Source organism: Ursus maritimus, unplaced genomic scaffold (genome assembly GCF_017311325.1).
Source record: "Ursus maritimus isolate PB19 unplaced genomic scaffold, ASM1731132v1 scaffold_24, whole genome shotgun sequence".
Lineage (NCBI taxonomy): Eukaryota > Metazoa > Chordata > Mammalia > Carnivora > Ursidae > Ursus > Ursus maritimus.
The window spans coordinates 23,164,465-23,184,386 of NW_024424897.1; the positions used below are offsets into that span (position 1 = coordinate 23,164,465).

Below are 19,922 nucleotides of genomic sequence, written 5' to 3' on the forward strand. Positions count from 1 at the left end.
TCACACACAGAACGGTATGTGCTTTCTCCTTGTAACACCGGGCCTCTTCCCGTCGAAGGGACACGGCGAGGGTCGCTGCTCTGCGCAGGAGCGGCCAGGCTCGGTGTTGAGCTGTCTGCTCCCTCACTGTGTCCAGGCACTGGCGGCCTGCCTTGGCAAGCAAACGGCTTTTCCTCAGAGCCAGTCCACCCTCACCTCTAAAGAAAAGGTTATGATCTCAGAGAGATCACAGGTTCTCTGCCCCTGATCACTACACAGAAGCCCTTCGGGTGAAACCGGACCAACAGCTGCGTCTACCTGGCACCGAAGCCTCGGCCAGCTTCCATCAGTCCTCTACCTCCTCGCTGCACAGGCAGGGGGAAGACGTGAGGAGTGTTTCTCCCTCCCTTGCGTGTGGGTTACGAGACTGGAAAAGTGTCTTGCTGTGTCCTGAACTGGGATTGGTGGAAAGAAGGGGAATAGTAACACATTGCCCACTTTTTGCCACATTTCCCCCCTTAGCTTTGCTCTGTGGCACAAAGAATGATCCTTTCCTGAGAGCGGATTCCAAGCCATGTGTTTTTATGCTTCATGTGTGGAAACTGACCCAACCCTTGGGCAACCTTTGGCGATGAGGTGCCAGCCCCCAGCAAGCAGAACTGCCTGTTGGCACTCGGGATTTCCCTTCTCCAGTGAGATACTCAGGTTCGGAAGTTAGGCCTATCTCTGCCTCCCATGGGTGCCTGAGGCAGACAGGGAGTGGGAGAGCGCATTCTGCCCGGTGTGGGTGATGGCGTGAGCAAAGAACAGGGAGACTGGTGGCAAGTGAGCCCTCCGCGGCCTTTATTCTGCCCTGATTTACTGGAGATTGCTGGTGGGGGGGAGGGGGGTATGCCTGTTGATGGCGCCATGTGGCCCCAGCTCACCCCAGGCCAGAGGCGTCCCCAGGACACCTGGTAGGCCCTGGTTGAAAATCTGGGAGCAGGCCACCCCCAGTAGCTCAAGAGTGGGGGTCATCCTGCCCAAGTTCCCTCCTCTGCCTCCTTTCCTCCTCAGGGTCATCTGCCCCAAGGCCACCCCCCCCCCATCGCACCCTCCTGTCTGCTCAGTGATGCTCAACACTGTGGCTCTTTGACCCCAGATACTAGGATTACACGCCCAGAGGGAAAGGGAGCTGGGTCCCTCCTTTCTGAGATCCTCCCTCCTGAAGGCAATTCCAGACAAAATACCTTCAAAAAACAAACAACTAAGCCAGCAAGTAGAGCTCAGTCCATCTTTACAATCACCTTCTGAGGGCCCTTTGAGGCCCCACACTTGAGTCTGACCGAGAGCCACAGGCAGCCATTCAGGTCCTGGACCCATCAGGGGCTCATGGCTGACGGAACATGGCTGAGGTATACACGGTGGCGGATTCCAGGGACCCTCACTCAGTGATTTACTGCCTTGGGAGGCTTCTTGTGACCTGACCAAGGTCTTTGGGGCTGCGATGAAGTCACTAAAGGGACTGCAGTCATGTTGGGACAGGTGGCAGCTGGGTTTCCTAGGGAAAGAGTGGAAGAGGGAGAGGAAGGGGCAGGAAGTGAGCCCGGGAAGATGGGACTACAGAACAGGGGTGGCTGAAAAGAAAGCAAACCACGGCGGGATAGGGCAGAGAACCGGGGCTTGAGGAGAGGAGTCAAACACTGGCTCATCGCAGTCCTGGATGAGAGGAAGTGAGAAGTGACCAGGGGTCAGGCCAAAAGCCAGGACCGACCAGGATTTCTCAAAGGAAACTAAGCAGCAGTCAGGTCATATTCCTTGGGTCCTGCCTGGGAACCCAGCATCAGGCACCCTTCCTCTGCCAGTGGCCCCAATTACCAAGGCAGCCAGGGCTGGGACTGAGACTGATGGCCCAATACCTCACTCAGCCTTGGAAAACCTAACATCCCTCCAGCCCATGGAAACCCTCAGCCCCAGCCCCCACCAGGCCCCAAGGCCCACTCACCATGCCTGGCACCCAGCTACAGAGAAGCTTAACGGAGGTAGTTTATGCATAAACATTACAGAAGAGCGTTTCCTGGCCGGGATTTTGAGAAAGAGCCCGAGACAGTAAGGGATGTGGTCTCTTCCAGGAAGGCACTTCTAACAAGGGCTGGGGCCGAAAACGAAAGGATGCAAATGGAAAGTGATCCATGAGCACACACAAGGCTTGTGAGAGGGGCTAGCCACACAACCACAGGCAGGCCACTCAGGGAAGGGCCAGCCTCCTCCAGATCCCACTGCAAGCCTCTGAGGACCCGGCTCCCATCTGGGCCCCCCAACACCCATACGACTCGGGGTCAGGTAGCTGCTGGCAGAGCACCAAGTACCCCCTCTTTTGTGTGTCCTGAGTGCACCCCAAGGCTGGGCTCAAGAGTGCCCGAGCTTCAGGCCCCCAGCACACCCCTCCGGAAGGCTGCATTTCACCGGCATCATTACCGCCTTCCTGGGCCTCTCCCCCACCCCCCATCCTCCTTAATTCTCCCAGGCCCTCTTCTCAGACATTCTCATCCTCCCCCATGGCTTCAGGTGCCACCTCGGGGGCTCATGACACCCAACCCAGTCTCATGAGCCTAGACCTCTCCCCTAAGCTCCAGACCTCATTATCAAACCTGGCCAAACATGCGTGTCCCATAAATCCTCACACTCAACAGGTCTGAGCGTGACATGCCCCACGGCGTCTCAGATTATCCTGGTGAGCGGATTCCCTCGCCTCTGGCCCGTTCCAAACTCCAGCACCAGGCTCCTGGCTCCCAGCTTCTGCTGTGTTTCTCGACGTCTCCCTGCCCCTGCCTTGCCCTCCCTGACCCACCAGCCACTCAGTCACCAGAGCCAGATCCCCAAACACAATCACAAAGATCCAGGTGAAATACAGAATTCAACCAAACAATTAGACGAAAAGGTGACTTAAGAACATAAAGGTGAACACATGGGAAGAAGACAGGCAGGGCACAGTCCCCCCCCCCACAGCCCTTTTGTTTCATACCGAGAAACCAGGGTGCCCCCTCTGTATGATGAAGCATTATCACACATTTTCTATTCACTTAAGACTCTCTCGAGAAAAGATTAATAATTTTACAAAGTTGGGGGAGAGGGGAGGGTGGCAAACTGTTTAAGAAAAAGCAGGAACAATACAACATTTATTTCTCCCACGCAGACAAAACCCCCGCTGGGGTTTCAGCGGTAGCAGCAAGGCTGGCCCCTCTCTCATTTGCGCTGTGGGGCTGCTTTGTGATCCAGACACCAAATCCCACTAGGCAGAAAAGCACAACACAAGCCTACTTATTATTTTCAAGGCAGAAAGGAAAATCTAAAAAGGCAACGAATTGCAAACTTCCTTGCTAATCGCCAAGGATGGGAGAGGCTGTCAGAATCTTGTACGTTTTCTCTCCATCTGGTCTTAAAAAAACAGAAATTAGGGGCGCCTGGGTGGCAGTCGTTCGTTAAGAGTCTGCCTTCAGCTCAGGGCATGATCCCAGCGTTCTGGGATCGAGCCCCACATCAGGCTCCTCCACTAGGAGCCTGCTTCTTCCTCTCCCACTCCCCCTGCTTGTGTTCTCTCTCTCGCTGGCTGTCTCTCTCTGTCAAGTAAATAAATAAAATCTTTTAAAAAATAAAAAATAAAAAAACAGAAATTAGATACTCTGGTTCGACAACAGCAAGAAGGATAAATAAAATAAAATAAAATAAAATAAAATAAAATAAAATAAAAATAAAAATAAATAAAATAAACCAGAATTGTTGTCTAAAAGCCTGGCTCTTTCCACCATCGGATCATCAGCCCTCCCTACTTGTCCGGCCAGCTGCCCACCTCACCATCTTCCTCTAGGAGAACCACGCTGTCCATTCCACAGCTCCCTAACACATCGTGCCTAAACCACATTGTTCCCTCTTCCTGGCATGCCCATTCCATTGTCCATCTGGCAAACACTTACTCAATATGACAAATCAAATGTCTCCTCCCTTTACGAAGGCTTTCTGACTGTCGGACCCCTGGAGACCACTTTTTCCTTTCTGCTCCTTTTCTTCACAGAATTATCTGTTAAAGAAGTATCAGCCTTCAGATCTGCCTCTCCTGTACACTACAAACTCCTTGTGGGCAGGAAGCACGTCACCTTCTTCAGTTTAGTATTCTCAGGCCTAGCTCAGTGCCTGGGCCAAAAGAAGTCTTTAACTGGGTGGCTCAGTCTGTTAAGCGTCTACCTTCAGCTCAGGTCATGATCCCGGGGTCCTGGGATCAAGTCCCACATCTCTGATCAGCAGGGAGCCTGCTTCTCCCTCTGCCTGCTGCTCCCCCTGCTTGTGCTCTCTCTCTCTCTCTGACAAATAAATAAAATCTTAAAAAAAAAGTCTTTAACAAATGTCTACAGAATGAATAAATATCTAAGCTCTTAGCGCTCTTAAACTCTTAGAGCTATCTGAGCTCTTAGCTTTTAAGCAAACTATTAAATGATCCTAGTCTTGGTGCCCTAGCATCCCAGGTCCAGGGGATCAGAGCCCAGGAGTGCTAAGAGTGTGGCCCTATGAGCAAATCATCTGTTGCTGAAAGGCACTAATTATGCTTACACAGGTCCAAGCGCGGGGGCTTGGGAGGAGCTGAGAACAGCAATGTTCTCGTGTAGAAAGACAACCTCAACAAGAATTATGTCCAGTCAACTCTCTCAGTCATGTTGATGGAGGAAAACACTGCAGCAAAAAAATTCCAACCAGTGGAGAATCCACAGATCCACATCATTAAGCCTTCAGACATGTATTATTTCATTGCAGCAAATTGGTCTTCCAGATTCCATTTGGATCAAGCTATATCCATATAAGAAAAAATGATAGGTATCTAACGTGGGGCTTTATGAAGCTTAACACCTGGTAATGCAGAGAGCTGGGTAGGGCAGGAAGTTCCCCTTACCTGGCACAGTCCTGGGGTGCCTGCCTAGTGGCTCTTGGAGATCCCCTTCCTGTTGGTGGTGGAAACCGGGACTACAGAGAGGACTTGACCCAAGGCTGCCCCAGCCAGGCCAAAGCCAGGATGGGCACTGGTAGGTGTTCCATGTCTCAGCCCTTTGTCCACAGTCTGGACGTGGCTCTGCGCAGCCACCTGTTCCCCTGGCTTCCCCTCCCTGAGTCCCCCTCATAGCTGAGTTCCCCTCTGCTATGGCTGGCATTACTCAGGAACTAGACTCCTACTACCTAGGAAGGGCAAAACGTGAAGAAGGGAGAAACCCGGCTAAGATGAGGGAGGTCAGGGAGAGGTGGGGCAGTGGCAACCTTTCCACCTACCAGAACACTGGCTGGTGTGAACTCCGCTGCACCACGGAAGGAGAAACTATGAGCAAAGGGCGCAGCATGCTCTGACCCAGGGTTAAAGAAATGAGGCAGAGAGAGGGAGCTCAGAGCTGCACAAGGAAGAGGGCTCTGGTCTGGGATGGCTTGATCCCAAATTTCCCTTTCCCCCTTTCCATTCAGCAGTCTTCCTTCCCACCCCACAGTCTCTTCCTGACCCTGCTGCATCTCCCCCCTCCCCACTCCAGAGAACCCCCGCCCATACACTCATGCACAATACACAGCACCTATCCTGTGTGATCCACAACTCACTTCAACCTCTCCCGCTCTCCAGCCCCAATTTCTTCCCCCAACCGGACTGCCCCTCCTTCTGTGTCTCCCCATCACCTTGCCTCAGAGTCTGGCCCCTAATTCCGTTTTCCATTTGTCCTTTCCCAGCCCACCGGCTTCCCCCCCAGGGGATACTTCCTGCACTAGGCTGCCTCCAGGCACCTGCTAGGGGCCAGCCACTTAACACTGACCACTCCCCTCAAGCCCCCATTGACTCATTCCCCGCCCCCCGCCTGGGCGGCTGCAGTCCCTATACCTTTAACAAACCTCCACGTGCGTGTTAACGGCGGTGACAGCATTTCCTTGTCTCTCTGCTCCCGCCCCCGGAGGCGCCGCCCATTGGCTGCTGGGTTCCTCTGTTCTCGCTCTAATTGGCCTCGCTCCCGGAAAACTCCAACCAATGGCCTCTCCGCGCCTCTCTCCCTCCTCCGACCCTGAGCTCCCATTGGCTCCGAGGACTTAGGACCTGTTAGCAAGGCCTGGCGACTGGCGAATTCTTCCGTCCCCCGGGTAAACTCCCGGGCTGAGAAACTGGTTCCGAACCCAACTGAACCCAGCGCTGGGCGACGCCGGGTCACGTGGCTGGCGGCCTCATGACGTGCGGGCTGCGAGGCGTCACCGTGACGTTCGGGCGACCTGGCGAGTGGCCCCGCTACCTCCACCACCTGTGCGGTGGCGGTGTTGTCATGGACCTGGGCCCGATGCGCAAGAGTTACCGCGGGGATCGAGAGGTGCGGCCACCGGGGCAGGGCCTCCCTCAGGGAGGGGTCCCGTAGTCATCCCGCGAGGGGAGGAACCCCACGGGGTGGGTTTGGGGTCACCCCCGTAGGAGAAGGGGTTCAAAGACAACCAACGAGGGGAGGAGGAGCTTTGGGGAAACAAGGATGAAGAGAGGCTGCGGGTTGCGGTGGGCGAGAGCGCGAGCGCTGGAGGCGGCCGGGGCTGGGATCCTGCCATTCACGGGGTGCATCTCTTCGGGCAGTAACAACCTCTCTGGGCCTCAGTTTCCTCACCTGGGAAGTGAGTACCTAACTCGCAGGGATATTGTGGACTTTGATGTTTGCAAAGTGCTTAGACCAGTGATAATCAGTGTCTAAATATTTGATAAGTAACATAAGGGGGAGGGGTACTGACTCACGGAGGGAGGGGAAGAGAAAGCTCCTAGATCTCGCTGCCGCCAGCCCCTTCCCTTCCCTTTTGGAGAAGTTCTTTTCCTTTTCCCTCCTCAGAGGGGAAACCAACAGAACTGTTTTGGAATAGAGGCCTGGAGCTGCAGTTTCGAAATCTAGTTGTGGGTGAGCATTTCCAGAAATACTTGTTAAACATGCAGTTTTTCATTGAACCTCGGAAGTACTGTTTTTGTGGGGGTGGAGCCCAGGAGTGGCTTTTTTTGTTTGTTTAAATGCTCCCCAGGTGATAAGTGACACTGATGACATGAAACCCTGATTCATCCACTACTGGGGGACCTGGCAGGTTATGCCACGGTTTTACGCCTCTGTCCTCACCTGTAAAATAAAGCTAGCAGAACCTACTTCCTGGGTACTGTTTTTTATGAAAAGTGCCTGGAGGGGCGCCTGGGTGGTTCAGTCGGTTAAGCAGCTGCCTTCCGCTCAGGTCATGATCCCAGCGTCCTGGGATTGGGCTCCGTGCTCAGTGGGGAAGTCTGCCTCTCCTTCTCCATCTGCTTCTCCCCCCTGCTCATGCTCTCTCTCAAATAAATAAATAAAATCTTTAATTAAAAAAAAGTGCCTGGCACAGTACCACGTACACAGTAAGAATTATATGTGTTTATTAAATAAAACTCTCCTTTCCCAGGCATTTGAGGAGACTCATCTGACCTCCCTGGACCCCGTGAAGCAGTTTGCTGCCTGGTTTGAGGAGGCTGTTCAGTGTCCTGACATAGGAGAGGCCAATGCCATGTGTCTGGCTACCTGCACCAGGTGGGCATAGCTGGAGGCCCGTCTGTGGGTGGGTACAGGTGAAGCAGGAAACTTAGGAAGCTCTCGACTTGATGGAATGCAAATTTGTGCTTCTCGCTGGGTTACTAGTATGCTTTGTGGCCTCAGGCAAGTTACTTGTCCTCTCTGGGCCTCAGTGTCCTTACCTGTAAACCAAAGATCAGACTTCACTTAATTCCATTTCAGTAATAAAATGTAGTCCCTCATTCATCTCTGCCCCTGAGGCACTCACCCCCAACACCCTTGTCTCCCTCATCGCCCCATTTACCCGATTCCCATCTGTCCTTTAAGAGCTACATCTCCTGGAACCTCTCCAGAAAGCTCTCTCCCTCTCCTGAGATCTAGCACAGTGCTTGGCTGTATTATTTATTTGACGATCAATCATATACCCCTGAGACACCTCTTACATTAGCCTGTTATTCAGCTCTTGTTCCCCCTCATTAAAGTGAGTGGCTCAGTCGGTTTAAGCATCTGACTCTTGGTTTCGGCTCAGGTCATGATCTCAGGGTCCTGGGATGGAGCCCCGTGTCAGGCTCCCTGCTCAAGAGTCTGCTTCTCCCTCTCCCTCTGCTCCTCCCCACCAAGCTGTTTGTGTGCGCACGCGCTCTCTGTCTCTCTCTCTCAAATAAATAAATGAAATCTTAAAAAAAAAAGTGTAAAGCCTTGAAGACAGGGCTCTGGTACTGTGCCCCTGGATATCCCCCAGAGCTCTGAGCGGAGGACCTGATGTAACCACCCTTTCTGTGATGCTAAGCATTGACCGACTGTGTTACCGTTGGTCACGGCCTGAGAGCCTTGTTAGCCTGCTAGCGCTGTCCTAATAAGATACCACGGACCGGTAGGTGTGACCAACAGAGATTTATTTGTTCACAGTTCTGAAAGCAGAAGTCCAAGATCAAGGTGCTGTCAGATTTGGTTCCTAGTGAGGCCTCTCTTTCTGGCTTATAGATGGCCACCTTTTTGCTGTGTTCTCACATGGCCTTTCCATGGTGCGTGCGGTGCGGGGAGAGGTTGGGAGAGGGAGCGAGAAGGAGAGAAAGAGGTATCTTTCTGGATACCAGGCCTATTGGAGTAGAGTCTCACCTTTATGACCTCATTTAATCTTAATTACCTCCCTAAAAGCTCTCTCCCCAAATACAGCCGCATTGGGGGTTAGGGCTTCAACCTCGAATTTTAGGGACGCAGTTCCGTCCATCACAGGTCCCAGGCAGTGAGGTCATACCTGCACCTCCAGGACAAATCCCCAGGCGGGGGCGGGGGGGTGGGGAATGGGTAGCCTGCATGCCCAGACAGCGCAGAATAACGGGGCGCAGGTGTGGGGAGCGCCTGGGGAGAGGGGTGGCAGCAAGGACAGTGACATGGGCTCTGACCACGCGCTCTGGTCCTCGCCCCAGAGACGGAAAGCCGTCTGCGCGCATGGTGCTGCTGAAGGGCTTCGGCAAGGATGGCTTCCGCTTCTTCACCAACTTCGAGAGTCGGAAAGGAAAAGAGCTGGTGAGGGGTCTGCAGGGGCCAGCCCTGGCTTCCTTCATCGCCCTCCGGTGCCACCCCCACCCTGCCCCACCTACTGGCTGTGCTCGGGCACCGTCCTGCCTGCGGACCTTGGCTCTTGCCCTCTCTTGGCCGTGAATGAGTGCTCTCTGTGACCGCCCCACCTCTGTCATCTGCTTCCCTAAGTAGCTCCTGTCCCTTTGGCTCTCAGCTCCCGTGTTACCTCCTCGGGAAAGTCCTCGATCTCTGTGCCACATCAGCCGCTCTTCACCTTCGTGGTAACTTGTAACTTTACTTTCTGCCTTTTTTTCAGTTTGTAACGGTGCATTTGTTTCCATGATTATGTGATTGATATTTGTCTCCTCTGCTAAACACCCAGTACCCTCTGTGGGGGCAGAGGCTGCATCCATTGTACCCCTGCTGTTGCCCCAGCACCTCTCCTCGTGTTAGGCCCAGAGCTGATACTTTGTGTGCATTCGATCCATGAATCCAGAGGCCTGCCCAAGTCCACGCCGGCCACAGATGCATTTCTGAGGACTTGCAAATCTGTGGATGCGAGAAATGGCAAGCCTCCCTTTGGAGTCCACGCGGCTTAGGTTTTCAGCATGGCTCTCACACTTCCTGTGTGAACTTGGGCAGGTTCCTTAACCTCTCTGAGTCTGTCTCCACACCTGTAAAAGCAGGCATACCTTGGAGGGTTTAAATGAGATGTTACAGTGAATGCATCCCTGTGGGCCTGCACGCTTCAGCCTTCCTGCCTCTCTCTGCATGGTGGAGGTGTTCTCCCTGCTGTTCGGGTGGCCGACTGTGAATTCGCTTTCATTTCCAGGACTCCAATCCCTTTGCTTCCCTTGTCTTCTACTGGGAGCCCCTCAACCGGCAGGTGAGTGAGCATTCCCAGGATGGCCTGGGGCTCGTCATGGATGAGCCCAGTGGAGGGCCCCAGGCTCGGCAAACATCCTGCCTCTCAATTAGCTCTTAATGAGCAGGTCTAGCTGGAGCCAGCAGTGGTGGGGCAGTGGGGAAGGGAAGAAAGAGAGGAACGGGGCCTTTGTTGGTGGGGAGGGCAGATGGCGTTGAATGCCACCCAGCCAGGGCCCTCCCTGAGCAGGTGCGTGTGGAGGGCTCCGTGAAGAAGCTGCCCGAAGAGGAGGCTGAGTGCTACTTCCACTCCCGCCCCAAAAGCAGCCAAATCGGGGCTGTGGTCAGTCGCCAGAGTTCTGTGATCCCCGATCGGGAGGTGAGCTGGGGTCCTTCTTAGTTCTCTGGGTGGCAGGGGCCTTAGCTCATCCCCAACAGCTGTCCCCGGGGGGTACCAGGGGCCCTCTGTCTCCAGCAGAATGAAAGGATGGTCTCCTAGGGAAGTAAGGATGGGGAGTGGGGAAATGGGCTTCCTTTGTCGGACCCTCTGGTTGGACTGTGCTCCCAGAGGAGAGAGGCCAGCATCCCTTGCTCACCTGCGTCCCCAGTGCCCGGCACACAGCACATGCTTAGTCAGTGAGTCACTGACTCGGTCCAGGCCTTCCTCTATTTCCTTCCCCTGGACAGTATCTGAGAAAGAAAAACGAGGAACTGGAGCAGCTCTACCGAGAACAAGAGGTGCCAAAGCCAAAGTACTGGTGAGTGATACCTCGTGGTCATCCAGACAGGGGCACCAGAACCCTCATGTTTACTCAAAACCACTCTACCTGTGGAATTACAGATCTGCTTCCCCCACCCCCCACCAGGAATCCTTATTGGATTCATCCCTGCAACTTCCTTCAAGGGGCCCTGGGATGGGCTGGGATGGGGACCAGGGGGTGATGGGCTGGAAAAATGCACAGAGTACCAAACCCACTGCTTCTCCTTGAAGGGGTGGCTATATCCTGTACCCGCGAGTGATGGAGTTCTGGCAAGGCCAAACCAACCGTCTGCATGACCGGATCATCTTTCGGCGGGGCCTTCCAGTGGGAGACTCCCCTTTGGGGCCCATGACCCACCGTGGGGAGGAAGACTGGCTGTATGAGAGACTTGCCCCCTGACTCCCAATCTGCTGGCGCCAACTGGAGCTGGGGCCGGCTTCAGCGGGACCCTTCTGAACTCAGCCCATTTCCCTCCCCGCCCCTTACATTTAAGGCTCTTCAGAGTTCAGGCTCCGAATTCTGGATTTTCAGTTGGCTCTCAGGTAGGTAGTCTAGTGGAGCGTAAACAGTGACGTAGAGAATCACAAATGGAAAAGAAAAATGCCATAATTATTTTCTTGACCTTGAATGTGATTTATTGGAATGGCTCCCTCTAGAGGTAGTAGCTGGTGTGATTCCCTTTTCTGGTGACACGGGGTGGGCCCGCCTGCTGCCCTGTCTGTTAGGGTGTGACTGAGTCATACTGCCCGAAGCTGACTGGTTCCAGCATTAGCACCTGAGCCAATCTAGCCGATCCGTTTTTTCTTGTCAACAATTTGAAATTTGAAATGGAGAGACCCAGAGTATGACAGGCGTTGTAGCCAAGTCCTTAATGGCAGCCAAGAAGCAACGGCCCGCAGCTGCTACTCTTATAATTCCCTGAGTGACCTTGATCCCTCCTTGTCATGTCTGGGCTGTGTAACTCCTCCTCCTGCCTCAAAACACCCATTCTCCCTGTTTAAAAAAAAAAAAAGTTTTTGGCTTAAACTAGCCAGAATCAATTTCTATTGCTTGCAACTAAAGGAAACTTCATGAACGTACTTACTAATAGGATATTTTTATAGCCCTGTACCCTACTGATAACTGCCTCCCGGTATCTGAGGCACAGCAGTGTGGAAAAGAGATTAAATGTGTTCTCTGCAGCTCCAAAGGACCCAGAGGTGGGAGTGGCATGGACGTGGGTTGCCTCTCTCAGTTTGGGGAGAGACTTCAGACAACCAGGACTGCCTAAGAGGGAGTGGGCTGTTAGGTAGCAAGTGTCTCTAGAAGCATTCGATCCCGCGTAGTCAGGAGTTTTATAGAAGGGAATCCTGTGCTGGTTACCTGTGAGCCAGGCAGATTTCAATCAAGCTTGACTTCCCATGTTTGTTTCTGAGACCTACATATGTGTGTATATGCATATATATATTTCATTTTCCAGGTATAAAACTGTTATAGAGTTACCTTTCTGACTACTCACGCATCCCCTTCACCTACTTCCCCACCCCTGTGGACGATGACTGCTAGACACTGGTTTTCATCCATGCTGGAATTACCCAGGGAACTTTAATCACACGTGATTTCACTGGTCTGAGTGAGGTCCGAACTTTGGGCAACTTAAAAGCTCCCCCAGGGACTTCTGTGCAACCAAAAGTTGAGACCCCCGGGTTTAGATCCTTGCTACTCAGTGTGGGCCACAGACCAGCAGCAGCACCACCTGGGAGCCCCCCTCAGACCCATGAATCCCATTCTGCATTTAATAAGCCCCCCCACCCCCCCGGTGATCGGATGCGGTGTCCCCAACCTCCACCAACGAACGACCTGCCACCCTCACCATTGGATTCTTCATCAAGCCTGGGCTGAGGCCTATGTCGAGCTGTATTTGCACACTTCTTGAACACAAGTCTGGTGACCAAGGACAACTTGAATGAATGGCCTACAGGCTGTGGAGGGGAGCCAGGCTGGGTAAATGTTTGCTGTGACTAAGCCAGAATCCGAGAACTATTATTTGTACGTGTTGGCGTGGAACTTGCCAACTCTGTAAACTGTTTCATTCCACCGTGTGGGCGTGTGCAGTGTTCAGTCTGCCATTAACCAGCTCCTCCAAGGGCGGCCGGCTCGGGCTTGATTCCCCTCTTAAGCCCTAGCGCAGGAGAGCACGATGCTGACCCTGTGGCCACCAAAGGAGAGGGTGCTGGGGTGCCCTTCTCTACCTTGTCCTGTTACTGGGACTCTGTATCCTCCACCCCCTAGCTCTTGAGCCTGGGTTCAGCTGTTCTTTCCTGTTCTTTTACAATCACTGTGCCAAGTCTGTAATAAAAATTCGTCAGCCATGTGTGATATTAATGTTCAACCTGGCCTGATTGCATCCTCCCATCCCCCACCAGCCCAGGAAGGAGGGAAGTTGGGGGTTTAAGGGACCCCTCCCACTCCTCTCCCTTGAGGTTGGGTGGCCAGCAGGGGGAGCCCGCCGCGCAGGGTTGGCCCCTCCTGGGCAGCGCAGGCCAGTTGGAGCCGGCCCCTCCTGCCTCCCCCTTACCCCGGTTGGGTCGTGTCCCAGTGAAACTGTGGTTGATAACCCGTAGCCTCAGCTTCTGCCCGTATTTGCACTCTCGGTACCTCCTCGGGCCTCGTGAAAGCTTGCAGCTGCCTCCTTCTGACTTCCTGGCCAGCCAGAGTTCCCTTTGGCTTTTAGCGCACAGCCACCCCCTGCCCCAGCTTAGGGATACACGTGGGGTTTCCTTGGAGGATTCCTGTGGACATCACTTAGAGGCTGGAGCAGGATCTCACGCACCAGGCAGAGGGGCTGTGGACCCTCTCACCTAAGAGGGGTAATGGTGGCCATGCGGTGCCAGTATTGGGTAGAAGCAGGGCTTAGTGGCCCAGGGCCCAGCCTCATGCCCAGCCCCCACCTCCCTGAAGCAATTTCAGGATGGGCTGAAGTGGCAGACCCCTCTGGTCTGGTGTCTCAGAGTACACTCGGCCTCCGAGCTAGGTAGCTTTCCCCCATCGGTGCCAGAATCAGGATTCCAAGCCCCGGGCATTACCCTCTGCCACCCTACGTCCCCTTCTGCAGAAGGTGACGGGACTCCCTTCTTTGCCCTGAGCCTCAGTTTCCCATCCCCCGAGCAGAGGCAAATCAAGAGTGGAGAGGGCTGTGGGCAGCGGTCAGGTGCACAGGCCAGCTCTGGCTTCAGTCCCAGCTCCACCATGGCAAGCAAGTGGCTTCACTTCTCAGCCTCAACTAACTCAGCTGGAAAATGGGGATAAGGACAGCACCTGCCTCAGGTGACGAGGGGATTGACCAAGGAACCTCATGGAGTACTTGCCACAGGGCCTGGTCCATTGTAAGCTCCCTGTAAACACTAGCTATTCACAGTGGACAGGGCTAGAGTATGGCGGAAGTCAGCTCATGGGGCGCTTTACGGATTGGGTAATCAGACGGACCCTAGAAAGTTCTATGTGGTGGGAGGGATAGGGGAAGAGACCGTGGGGAAGGCAGCACACCTGAACCAGCCTGCCTTCCCTCCCTCCAGCTCCTGGTGTCCCTCACTCATCCTCAGAGTTCCCCCTGGCCTGGGTGAGGCCACCCAACAAAGGACCCCTTGTATGTATCTGTTTGTTTTGGTAATACATTTCCTGAGCAACACTCCCTGGGGTGGAGTGACCCGACAGTCTGCAAGGAACTGACCTGGAGGCTGCAGGACCACATTGTTCAGTGGCCACCTCAGTCTCTCCCTGTTCCCACCAAGAGCTCCACGGATGGGTCCAATTTTTTCTAGCTCCCAGCTCCTGGGGCTTGAGAAAGATCTGGATCTACACACTCTTTCCTCTTCCTTAAACAGAAGCTGTGGGCTATGGTGGAGCTCCTTAATGAAGGAAGGGGGAGGAAACCAATACTAACTGAGCACCTACTATAGGACTACTTAGGGGGCACTGAATACTGACCATTCCCATGAAATAGATATTATTACAGAAGAGGAATTCGAGGTTCAGAGAACATTTTTAAAAAGTATTCCCCCAGATCACCCAGTTACTAAGCGGTGGAATGAGAATTTGAGTCCCGATCCTAAACCAAACCCCCACAAGTGTGGGGTCAGTCACCAAAGGTCTCCTCCACTCTCTTAGAGCCCCTGATGGTCTCTCTGTTGACCACTGAGCTGAAACTAGCCTCTTCCTTTGCTATATTTTCATACTGAGGACCCCTTTACTTTTTTAATAAAAAAGATCTTATTTTTAAGTCCTCTATAGACCCAATGTGAGGCTCAAACTTAAAGCCCCCAGATCAAGAGTCACATGGTCTACGACTGAGCCAGCCAGGCACCCCCTGATGCTTGAAAGGAACCCTGAGCACTTCATTTCCATGCAGGGAGTAAAGGCATGAGAAACAGTCCTCAGGAAATGTGGGACGGAAGCATACATAGGTTCTCTGCTTTTGCATTGTTTATTACAAAGAGAGAAACCTACAATTATAATTTTTTTTAAACAAAATTCAAGGCTCCAGGACTCATCTCTGGGGCTTGTCCTTCTTAAATACTAGCAGGAGGGGAGAAGAGAGCTGGCTGCTTTTAGCTCCTACCAGAGCTTCCCTACCCGCTCCCCGAATTTGGACCCACGAGCCAGTGCATTGTCCCTTTGAGGATGTGTGCAGGAACCCGTGGGGTCCCTCACCTGGCCTTCTGCAGCACACCCCCCCCACCCCCAGAGTGCCAGCGTCCTCCCCTCCCTGCACACCTGGGGGCAAAGTTCCAGGAAGTTTCTCTCTTGTGGTAGGAGGTGAGCTCAAATTCAGGGTCTCCGCCTCCTCCAGCTCCAGGAAACCACCCCGTCATGTGGCTTCTGGAAAAGTCATGCTCAGAATTGGTCCAGGCAACAGTTGCGGGTAGAGAAAGTAGAGGGAGCAGCAATCGAAACTCACCCTCGACCCTGTACCCCTGGAGGAGGTGAAGTCTGTCCCCTCCTCTCTCTGATCCTCGCCCACGTCCTGGGCCGGATCTGCTACTGCTTTGAGGAGGGCCGTCCTTCCCGGGTGGGACTTCTCATCCTTGGACTGGAGTGCCTTTGTCTGTGCTGGGGGAGGAGGGAGGACTCCGGGAGAACCCAGACCTTCCAGAAAGCTGGGACACATAAATACAACCCTAAAACCAGACATTTCCTGCCAGCAGGCGTCAGCTGCCCCCACGGCGTCCGTGGTGGCCGAGGAGGCCGGCGTGGCAAGCTCCTGTCTCAGATCCGGCTGACGGCAGGAGTAGGGAGGTGCTAGCATCCTCCTTGGCCCCCTTCACTGTCCTTTGGCCTCCCTGTCGTCAAAGAGGTTGGGGTTCTCTGCCAACGTGGCCCGGACTTTCTTCTTCTCCTTGAAGCGGCCTGAATTGGAGACTTTGACGTGCTTGCCCTTTGTGTTCTTGTCCACAATCTTCTCCAGGCGGGTGTTAAAGTTGTCGTTGGGGCCCCCGCCCTCGGGCCGAGGGGGCTCTGCGCTGCCCTCCGTTTGAGCATAGGTGTCGGGGATCTCATATAGCACCTTGGGAGTGGATTTCTTTTTCCGGAGGAAGGTCAGCTTCCACCAGCCGACTTCGGTCATGGTGGTCCCCGGAGCCGAGGGTGGGGCGTTCTGCAGGAGCAGGGTGGGACAGTGAAACGGGTCAGTGGGGACAAGGGGGGTGCCTTGGAGCAGCCCTCTCTAAACTCCTAATCATAGGCTATTTTAAGAGTCCAGGCCTGGGAGGATTGAAGGTGGGGCCGAATGAACCCAGGGTTCGGGTAAGCACTACAATACGAGAAGAGAGGGGTCTGGGGAACGGGTGGCTGGCGTCAGATGGACAGAAACATCCTGTGCATTTTGTTTAGAATTCACTACCAAATAAATAGGATTTATGATTTGGAGAGTAATTTGGACTTCCCAGTGGGGACCAACAGGAGTGAAGGAGCTGTTGTGTGTGTGTGTTTCTAGGTTGGAGGAGCCTCAGGCTGGGCCGGGGAAGTCCTGGGGACTGTCCCAGCCTCGTGACCTCTAGCAAGTTACTCCTCTGGACCTCAGTGGCCTCACTTGTCCCTTCCAGCCCTAACATTTAGCTCTAACATTAACCCCCGGCCTCAGAGGGAGGTATGCTTTGCAAAGTAACACACGAGAACGGCAATAATTACTGAGGGATGGCTCCTCCCCCCCCCCCCCCGGCTTCCATGAGGACAGGAGTTTGCAGGGGAGCTGAAAACCTGGAGGGAGGTTTGGTGGGGTCACAAGGTCCCCGTGAGATAAGGTGATCCCAGACCACACTCTCCACAAGGTACCCAACGGAGGTAGGGCTTGGGAGCTGACATCCAGGCTTCTCCGCTGACAAGATACGAGCCCTGGCGTGATGTGTCCCGACGCAGAGGTGGCCTCATCTTTTACTCATTTCCAGAAAGGTGCTGTCTGAGCTAGTGGGAGCTCTAGGAGATGAGGCTGCCTGGATATGGTTGCCAGGTGGGGCTTGTAAGAAGGAAGAAGGAGACAGCAGACTAGAGGAGTTCCAAGCAGCAGAAGGGCAGGCAGAGGGATGAGGAATCAAGGCATCTCTGGGCCTGGAGAGAGCAGTGGTCTGGTTCTCAGGACCCTGCATGTGGCTGGGAAGGGTCCTGGGGAGGGGGGAGTAGCCACCATACATCAGAAAGCTAGATGGTCAGGCGGCCCGAGCACAGGGGAATAGATCACCTCCTTTTAAAAACTGATGGTCTTAACTATATTTTCTCAAAAAACCAGAAGGAAATACGACAAATGGTGAATAGTAGTTTTCTTTACGGAGAAGGAATGTTTTCTCCCGGTATTTCTGATTCCTAGGTATTCCATATCTAGATGGATTTTTTTTTTTTTTTTAAGAGAGGGAGCATATCAAATTTGGGGGAAGTGAAAGCAGGATGCTGACCTAGGCTTGGAATGGGTTGAGTGCCCGCCTCCGTGGGCCCCTTGCTGCTGTGGTCCCCTGTCCCTCCATATACTCAGCCCCATGCGCAGAGCGCATGCCTGATGGATTCCTTCCTGCCTCTTTGTCTAGGAAGCAGATCCTACATTGCCAGCTCTGTCCCTCTAGCTGAGTTCAAGTAGCAGAAGAAGCCCAGGGGAGATCTTGTGCAGCTCCCACTTAGAAAGTGAAGGAGGGGGTGAGAGCGGCCGGGTAAATACTTTCAGGGCACCCCGGAGAGGCGAGCCCATGAAGGGGACAGCCTGAGAGGTTTGCTTTGGCAGCTTGCCCCAGCCGGGCTTAGCACAACCTTGCACAGAACTTGGTGTTCCAGAATGGGTTTCTGGAAGGAGTTGTGGGGAGGGCACTGGTTTGGCCCGTGGGTGCCCCACTCGCCGCCTGGTCTGGGGCAAGGCCCATGACCCCACCACCACCCATCCGGGGTTGCCAAGGAACTCGGGAGTAGAGGATCCAGCATCTGAGCTGACAGTAACCATGTGACTGCCCACCTCCTTGAGGGCAGTGTTTCTGCCTGTGCGGTGGCCACACACCGGCTTTCGTGGGTGCCGCAAATCGCCATCCACAGGGCTTAACTCTCCTTGGAATGAAGGAAGTGACGGATCACAAGGAACTTATCAGTAAACCACAGAGAAACGGAAATAGCCCTCGGACCCTGCCCGGAGGGCCTCCACCATGGCACGAAGGCATCTGTTGGCCTTGAACTCTGGTCTAAGCTGCCGTTTGCTGTCCCTTCTGTCCGAGAGGACCTACGAGCTTCGGTAAGAAGTGTTTGCCCCTTTTCGGCAAGACTATGAAAGACATATGGAAGTCTGAACAGAACAGATAAATTAGAGGACTATTCTTTGTTTTACAAACTAACAAAACCATAAGATTCTTTTAAGTAGTGAGCCACCCCAAGGTACTATAAAATCTGATTTGCTTTACATCAAAAAAGTGCTGTGATATCAAACCTACAGCCGCATCCCCGAGCCGAATCCCAGAACGCGGGAGGGAGCTGGGGGCAGAGGTGGACTTGGGATTTCAAGCAGACCCAGCATTTAGTGACATGTGGTGGGCCACGCAGTCAGCGCGCAGGGCCCTTAGCTGGCCAAGCTGAGGGCTGAGCCCTTGCCCTGGGGCCCTGCAATCCGCCAGGAGGATAGAAATCAGCCCTGAGGGTGCTAACTACACGTCTGCTGTTTGCACAGCTTCGAGCCCACAAAGGGCCTCGTGCGTGGGACAGCCTGCCGCCCCGGCTGAGTTCTGTGAACTGCTCTAAGGGCCTTGTCCAGACTGGGCCGGGACCCTTCAGGGCTGGAATGAGTTAACCATTGACTCTGTTGGAAGTAGAAGGGTGGCGGGGAGTTGAGGAAGCAAGTCAGCTCTGGGCTTTAAGACGACACCCAGAACCCCCCAGCCCATAGCCCTCTGTAGGGCCCCTGATGGCACTTCTCCATTCTGGATAAGACTGGGGTACCCTGGAGAGGAACAGGGAGACCTTCCTACCAGATAGCCAGAAACATCCTCCAGGCTGGGGGCTAGACTCCAGCTTAGCAAGCGTTAATGGAGAACTGCTCCGGACTGAAACTTTCCCAGAAAGAGCTCTGCTGGAGGCCTGGATGGACTCCAAGAGCCAGTGGGATGAGTCTGCCTTTTGCCTGCCCACCTAGGGAGAGATGGGAGCTGGCCTGCCTGGGTTCCCCTTCCCAGTTAGGCTTGTCAGCCACGGAGGCAGAACTGGGTGCCCTGACTGGGCTCTGTGCCTTGGTTTCCCCACCCGCTCACCCTCTGCCTGTACCTGTAATCCTGACTGCTCCGGGCTGGAGGCGAGACCTTCCTTGGAGGAGCTGAGCGTGGCAGCTGCCCGGGCGGGAGACTGGGAGAGGTAGGGGTGCCTCCAGGGTGCCACGCCAGGCAAGACTCAGGCCAGAAGAGCTGGGTGGGAGCAGCTGCACGGCAGGTGCAAGAGAAACAGGTGCAAGAGCGGTACCTGCTCCACTGCGGCTCCAGGAGTCAAGGTGAACCTGAAACCCAGCCCCTCCCGGCTAAGTAAACAGAAGCAGAGGCCGGATCGGTCTGATGAATATTCATTACCCCAGAAATCCAATCCCAGGGCCCCTGCACCCACCCAGAAGCCAGGGTCCTCCAGGGATCGCCTGTGCAGGAAGAGGAAACCCCAAGGGAAGTCTGGGGCAGGAGAAACAAGGGAGCCTCTCTCCTGTTTCCCCACTCTTATGGGCCTGGTTGCACCCCCTAGCCATAGTCAAGGTCACCCTCACCCATTTCAT

General features: G+C 54.2%; 2 protein-coding genes and 1 long non-coding RNA gene across 13 annotated transcripts in view; 1 reads left to right on the forward strand and 2 right to left on the reverse strand.

Annotated features, from left to right (window-relative positions):
• LOC103660721 overlaps positions 1-5,989 on the reverse strand; it is a 30,852-nt gene extending 24,863 nt beyond the window's left edge. For 7 of the 10 annotated variants that reach the window (XR_005837432.1, XR_005837427.1, XR_005837430.1 and 4 more), the window contains exon 1: positions 3,933-4,212. This is a non-coding gene — a long non-coding RNA (uncharacterized LOC103660721). The other 3 variants (XR_567877.2, XR_567881.2, XR_567874.2) reach the window with 3 other exon arrangements.
• A 69-nt stretch (positions 5,990-6,058) lies between these two features.
• PNPO (pyridoxamine 5'-phosphate oxidase) lies at positions 6,059-13,033 on the forward strand. Of its 2 annotated transcripts, XR_567883.2 has the most exons (8): positions 6,059-6,335; positions 7,420-7,544; positions 8,957-9,056; positions 9,883-9,936; positions 10,165-10,293; positions 10,602-10,672; positions 10,906-11,217; positions 12,135-13,033. XR_567883.2 is itself a non-coding variant. In XM_008688408.2 (7 exons), exons 1-7 carry the CDS (start codon positions 6,198-6,200, stop codon positions 11,072-11,074), a joined length of 786 nt encoding a protein of 261 aa, XP_008686630.1. In that variant the 5' UTR covers positions 6,059-6,197; the 3' UTR covers positions 11,075-13,033. The 2 variants fall into 2 exon arrangements, 1 of the variants encoding a protein (XP_008686630.1); XM_008688408.2 differs by having other exon boundaries at positions 10,906-13,033.
• A 2,941-nt stretch (positions 13,034-15,974) lies between these two features.
• Positions 15,975-19,922, reverse strand: PRR15L (proline rich 15 like). Its single transcript, XM_040639819.1, has 3 exons — positions 19,914-19,922; positions 19,433-19,510; positions 15,975-16,307 (listed from the first exon to the last, which is right to left on the reverse strand). Exons 1-3 carry the CDS (start codon positions 19,920-19,922, stop codon positions 15,975-15,977), a joined length of 420 nt encoding a protein of 139 aa, XP_040495753.1.